At 38.7% G+C, this 7,242-nt stretch overlaps 1 protein-coding gene across 1 annotated transcript in view; it reads left to right on the top strand.

The window, feature by feature from the left end:
* The window catches only part of CACNA1E (calcium voltage-gated channel subunit alpha1 E), a 280,243-nt gene that overhangs the window by 119,123 nt on the left and 153,878 nt on the right, over nucleotides 1–7,242 (top strand). Inside the window, 1 exon segment of the mRNA XM_018563377.1 lies at nucleotides 3,780–3,919. Coding sequence (XP_018418879.1) covers nucleotides 3,780–3,919 — 140 coding nt within the window.

Here is a 7,242-nt window from a genome sequence, read left to right as displayed (position 1 = left end):
TTTCTTTTTTCTTTTTTTTATTCTGACACGGAGCTGTGTCAGAATAGAAAAAAAAAATTTGCCCATTGGAATGCATTGCTAGATTCCTATTGTTGGCTATTTCAATCTGCACTAGACAATAGTAGACTAGTATTGTACCCGCCCTCTGCTGCAGTTCTCCATCAGGTCCATCAGCAGAGGGCGGGTCCAATGCTAGTTTACTATTGGCTACTGCAAATTGAAATAGCCAATAGGAATCTAGCAATGCATTCCAATGGGGAAAAACATTAATTTTTTTCTATTCTGACACGGCTCCGTGTCAGAATAAAGAAAAAGAAAGAAAAATCAGTGTTTCTCTCCTGGGCGGCCGGGAGCGGGAGACTCCCAGAGCACCCGGGAGATATTTTTTTAACGGCAGCAGAACCGCCGGACAATAGAAAACTGTTGGGCGGAGCTAGCTGTCACTGCTAGCTCCGCACAATCGTTTTCTATTTACTTTTTTTTATTTTTAACTATTTTTCTGTTCTGCTCGGTCCCTCTGAAGGACCGAGCAGAACAGCCGAGCCAAATGCCGCTCAGCGGCATTCGGCTATTCACTCACTGCTGTTCGGCATCTATTAGAATAGGCCGAACAGCAGCGAGTAGCCTGCCGGAGGTTCGGCTCAGCCGATCCAGATGTTGGATCGGCTGCGTCGAACTCCTTCTGCACTTCGGGTCAGGCCGACCCGAAGCCATGTGAAGCAAGCCGATGTACGGCTGATATCAGTCGATATACGGCTGAAATCAGCCGTACCAGCTAGAAGTGAATAGCCGAACAGTGTTCGACTCACTTCACTTCAGGACGGTCATTCACTCGGCAGCTTAGTGAATAGACCCTTTAGTTTTTGGACTTGGTATGAGGGTTTTAGGAGCACCAGATCTGTCCTCTCATTTTATCTAGTTAAATATAGTATGGTACCTTCTCAATTCCCAATTACTATAACCAAAGGTACATCTAGAACAGCAATGTTAACCAGTATTAGATTTGAACAAATCATTCCATCTGGGTTCCCATATGGCTTGGCTGCTGTGGTAGGAAACGTGTTTATTCTTGATTTGATGTAAACCAAGTCTACTCTGAGTAATTGCCATCCAACTCCATCTTGGAGGTAAAAATGATGTAACTATTCTATGTCCTATAACAACAACAGCAATATTAGACATATATGTTCAATATAAAAAGAGCCAGGGGCAGAGGATGGTACAGAATGAGAACACATATGGATGAGAATGATAATAACATAAGGGGAATTGTATCTTGTACAGTACACTATAAGTATATCCAGATGTATTGTTACAAGTTCAATGACCATAGAATTGAGGCCACAGACAAACTACATTTACCAAGGTCACAGAACTTCAACATGAATCATTATATGTTTAATAATTTATTAAAATGGGTACATTATAAGTCACCAAAAGTGACACAACAGACAGTGACAGACTTGCTCTTGAGAGAACGTTTTGAAAAGGATAAAGTTACAAATGTGAGTGCTTGCTGATTTGTTGAGAGGGGTTCACTGTAAATCTAGTTTGTTGGACCCCATCCACCCACCTCCCTGAGTGTCTCTTTGAATCTTGGTAGCTTATTCCTGGTCCAAGTTTACTCAGATCTGACCTAGTAAGGAGATGAAATAGCCACAGATAGGAACAAAACATCAAATCTATGCACCCGGCAGACTTGAAGTGTCATACAGTGAAAGGAGAAAATGGATGTGAAGTCTCCATAATTCTAATGGTGCTCGGTTATATTGACTATTATAGAAGCAACCAGTCATTCGGTAAAATTACATGAATGAAGGTATACCTTTTATTTGTGCATTCTGCTTATGTTAGAAAGTATGTATTGGCTTTTTATGTTTTTAGATACAAATGTACCAAAGATCAACTTGATCATTTTAAATATATATGTACACAGCCATATTTGGCCTAATACATATTCCGACTCTGCTTCCTGTGCTTCCTGTTGTGCACTGCTACACAACAGTTGTGCTTTAAGGCTCTTTCTCACAATGCAAGTCTATGGGGTCTATTTATTAATGTTTTCACCCAAACGTCACACATTTTTTAAACTAAATTTTGTGTGGAAAATACATAAAACTTTGATGAAAGTTAGACCCTCTATAAGCCGCTGACTGATTGAAAGCAATGAACTCCTTGTGTGGCTGATGCCTTATCTCAATGGGTGTTAAAGAAGATCCCCGGGCAAATTTTTATTACCATTTGAAGTGGGGTTACCTCAGCACTGCAAGGGTTAACTGCTAATTTTGTGTAGGTGCTATAAAAGTTATACTCACCCAAATTGTTCTCTGCTTCTCTGGTCTCTGAAGCCTGTCTCCTACACTGCAACATTGGAATGTTCCTCAGCGTCTTCACGTCTATACACTTGCATAGAATGTGATAATTTACGGGACCTTAGACTGCTGCAGTGGAGGGGGAGAGAGGCTAGAAGGACCAGATTAAGAGCAAGCTGGCTTGGAGCATCAGGTGAGTATAACTTTTTTTAGATGGCAGAGGGATTGCAATTGATTGTTTGTTCTCTCTAGTGATCAATCTACAATTCTGTTTAACACAATATCAAGAAAGCACTATGTGTAATAAACAATTATCATTATTTTTGCATGTCGGTGCTGCTGATTTTTTAAATCCTTTTACAGGCACTTCCTGTATACATGCACTTGCTCCACCTTCAACTGTTCATCATTGCTATAGACCGGCTACTTGATAGTGACAATGGTGGACCTTGTCTTTGCAATGTATCTTTCCAGCCACCTGTAGTTTCCACCAGGGGAGCTTGTTGTCTCCATCAGTGGAGACAGCAAGCTCCATCTGTCCTTGCTGGCACTTCCTGCCCCACGGTGTCTGCATGCGCGTGCACACGTCTATAGACTTACCTTGCGTCTCTCCTCGTCTCCCGGCCGAAAATCCAAACTGCGCATGCGCCCGCCCCAGGATGCTTTGCGACCACCAGAGCAGTTTCGGATTATCGGATGGGAGCGCGCGGCGAAGACAGGGGTAAGTTTAAACCGCTTTTAAATCATTTTTTTTTTTACTTTTTGCATATATCTACTGCTTGCTTAACCTCCCTGGCTGTTCTCCCGAGTCTGGTTCGGGGTGAATTTTCCATGCTAGGAGCGGTAACCCCGAGCCAGACTCGGGGTTGCAGAGAAAAGTGACACTCACCTTGTTCCTGCGATCCCGCTGCGTCCTCTGCTGTACGCGGCCCGAAAATGAAACTAAAAGCCGGCATCTGACTTTTAGTTTCGTCTTCGAGCGTCACAGCATTATATTATAATTTTTTAATTTTGTGTTTCAAACTTTATCATACCTGGGATGTCTACTGGACTCTTGTTTGGACAGATTTAGGTGAGTTATTCCTAAGATTTACTAAGAATTACAGGCCTACAACAGATAACACCAAATTTCCATGCAAAACAATGTACCTCTTTTGGTACAAAATTCCTGACATAATCATACCGCCAGGGATGTTAAAGGGTTTAGAAACCCTTTAAATAAAAGCTGCAGATTTAAAAATATTGAAAACAACTTTTGAAATGACAATAGCATGTTAATGCTTAGATGATATTTTAGTGATTAGGTTTATATTTACTTTATGGTCAATGCTGTAAAAATAATGAAAAATATGAGGTCCCTGAAAATACAATATAAGTTTCTTGTAATAATTGTATCTATTTTTCCTCTGAAAACAGAAAACCTTCATAGACATGTCTGTTTGTTTGTTTTTCCCTTCTTGCCTGCAGGAGAAGACTGAACCCTATTTCATAGGGATATTTTGCTTTGAAGCTGGAATTAAGGTTGTTGCCCTAGGACTGGTATTTCACAAAGGTTCTTACCTCCGCAATGGCTGGAACGTCATGGACTTTATTGTAGTTCTTAGTGGGTGAGTGTCTTAAAGTAACATGTATTATCTGCTGCTAGATTCTTCAGTGGGTAAGTGCTATTCCTATATTTTGTTTGTCCACTATAGGTCAATGGCTGCTTATTTGCAAACTGAAGTATTTTTCATTTGTGCTTTATTATCTGTTGAAATGCCAGATATAACTACAAATCCAATAATGTAACAAAAGCAATCAAAATGGAAAATGTCAGTTATGATGTGTTATAGATAATCAATTGGCACTGTTTAAGAAAAATTATGGAAGAAACTTAATTATTGGGGAACATTGACATTGACAATAACATTAATACATTTAAACTTGTAAGAGACCTATTATATAGATCAGGAAAATAATTATTTCGGGTTGCTCAGCAGTTAAAGCTACTTTACTGCTACATATTTCTGCACTTTATAAGGTCAAGTTGAAATTAAAAAATAAATAAAACTATAGTAAAGAGATGACAGGTGAAAAATATGGGAAAAAAGATAAAGTAAATATAGAAAAATGGTAAAAAATGCCAGAATCAAAATTCCCTCTTCAACTTCATTCTCTTTCAGACCAAAGACTGTTTTATTCTTAATCGTAATAAATCAAGAAAATATGTACAAAACCACTAAACTTTTCAAAAGTTTGGTAATAAAGTCTCTGCCCAATATTGTGTTTAAGATAACTGTCTCTCCCAGGAAAAGCAAACCACTTTTGCTTTCTCTTTTCTTAAGTGGCGCAAAATCCTCCTCTGCAGGGGCCACTGAAGTCTTCAGCCTGCCAGAGCCAGCACAGACCCAAAAGGGTGCCCTGTGTCACTTCCTCTAGACCGTGGCCATTTTATTGGATTGCATAGCCAACGCCAATGGGTGGAAAGGTTGTTAGTGATGCTAACACTAATAACTCTCCTTCTCAACATGCGTAGCATTTGCAGCCCACTATAGCTGCTGAGGACAACAAAGTTGCAGTGAGTTCACTGCAGGTGCTGCAGTATTGTCCTCTGCCTGGAGGAAGTCCTGAGAAATCACAGGATCATCTGGTATGTTTTAAAGAAAAAGAGATTTTAATAAGTGGAATTCCACAATTGTATGTATTTTACTGGAGAAATACTTGGAAGTTTTTATTTTTGGATATAGTCACACTTTAAATATTTACCCAGCTGGTTCATTGTATTATGTTGGACACATTGTACACATAATTGGTATTTAGCAAGTCAAAAGTACAGAAATATGATCATTTAAAAGCATGCAAATTGTCAGATGGGATACAGTTTTAGTTCTGGAGTCTAGGGGGCAATTTTGTCTCTTTGATTGGGCTCTCACTTTAAATATTTACCCAGCTGGTTCATTGTATTATGTTGGACACAACAGCCGATGTGTTAATTCTATTCTTAATGAGCAGTCTGGGAGGTTTGAATCTTTTTTGGATCTTTCTAATTGAAATATCATCCCAAAGTCATAAAATAACCTGTTAACATCTGGCGTAATTATTTTATAACGGTGGACTCGACTGGTTATGAATGACCTGCACAATACTTTTTGGCTTTTGGCAATAGACCTTGTGCTTGGACGATTTTTTCACCTTATTCTTTGCAGCACAACCTCAACTTATCTACTGTACAGAATGCATATGTTACTTTGTGTCAATAAATAGGGTTTTACCCTGAGCTTTGGAAATGTGTTCAGGATCAGTCATGGTCTTTGTGATGCTGACAGAAGGCATTGGTCGGGTTTTGTCATGACCTGACTTTTTACGTTCATAAAACAAAATGATGCAAGCACTGAATATAAGAAGGAGCTGAGTTGGAATTAGATGAAAACAGGTCTAATGACTTGAGCAGCACTACAGCACAGCATTTGTACTTTGCCCAGTAGCACTTGGATGCTGGGCTCACATTTGACCATTACATAGAGGTTGATTTACTAAATGTGTGAATAATGTTCACTTAGCAAAGTAACTGTTCACCTGTTTGGTGGTTTTGTTTTGCACTTTATGGAATTGAAGCCTTTTTCTATTCATTAACTTTAGAGTAAATTCAACATTTTTTAAGTCAACTTAGTAAATCATATTCAGCACATTTGAATAGTGCTTTTTACTATTTGGAGAAAATATCTTGTAAAATGGCATCATTTAAACAACTTCCTTATCAATAGGCTATATAACCCTGGTACCCAACTTGCTGCCCTTTGGTTCTTGCTATGCTACCTTTTGTAGACCCCAAACGTCTGTAATGGGAGCATCCATTTGTAAAGAGGCTGTAATGGCAGTCTCATGTCCACAGTCTCCTGAAGTGTGCCTTTTTCTTCAACAACTCTTGCTATATATCTTTAGTCTCTGGCTGTCTCTTCTAGTATGTCTAAAGTCCCTGAAAGTCTACTGTCATGGACTGGATGTTGTGTGGCATTTTGGAGCTGTCAGGGGCCATGGTTGAGGCCCTGCATACCTTGTAAATTGACCATCTCTGCCTTATAAAGTTATTGTAAAGTTTCCATCTGGTGAATATCTGTATAACAGAAAGTATGGTCAACACCCCTTCTAAAAACCCACCACATCAATATCAACTAGTCACCTAGTCATTCTGAGAAGACCAACTGACTTACTTTGGAAAGAGGAACAGTAATGCAGATTCTGCAGATCACTAATAAGCAAGAAGCAGAGTCTGTATTTGGAGTAAGAAAATATGGCTACCTCTATATACATACAATTACAAACTGTAGGTAGGGCTGAGATTTTTACATTAACACACATGGCTAAGATTATCTACATTAAGTTGATCATGTTCACATGTATATAAAAAGGGAAGTACATTGGAAGTGCACATTTACCTGTTTGCTCTACCATACTTTTAGAATAACATTTTATGTGCAAAATACATGGTAACAATCTGCTGGCTGGTTGTCAGACACGGATTTGATTCTAGAAGAATTTGGCAGAAGCAGAAACTTTCAATTTTGCTTCTTGAGATTTTTAGGTGAAATTTGGGGGGACAAAATCTCCTTTTTTGCTTTATTTACAGAGAGTTTTTTTGGGGCATATTCACCACCATTTCATGTATTTCACTGTCTGAATTTTTACGTTTGTTACCTTTTTTTATGTATTTGATATTTGTATGTTGTGCTTTATTTGGTATTTTTACAACGTATATTGTCACATTATATTTTTATTTTACCTGTTTTTTGTCTTTTTGTTAAAAAAAAACCCCAAATAATTTGGCTAATAAGGGGCTATTTTTGGAAAAAGAAAAGGTCCAGAAAAGTCAAGAGGAGTTTCCATAATTCTCAGGAGAGATTTGCACCCTTAAAAACCACCTTAAAGAGAAACATTACCCCCCCCCCCCCCA

This window comes from Nanorana parkeri, unplaced genomic scaffold, assembly GCF_000935625.1.
Source record: "Nanorana parkeri isolate BGI_ZX_2015 unplaced genomic scaffold, ASM93562v1 scaffold660, whole genome shotgun sequence".
NCBI classification, from domain to species: Eukaryota; Metazoa; Chordata; class Amphibia; order Anura; family Dicroglossidae; genus Nanorana; species Nanorana parkeri.
This window is presented reverse-complemented; position numbering and strand designations above follow the sequence as displayed.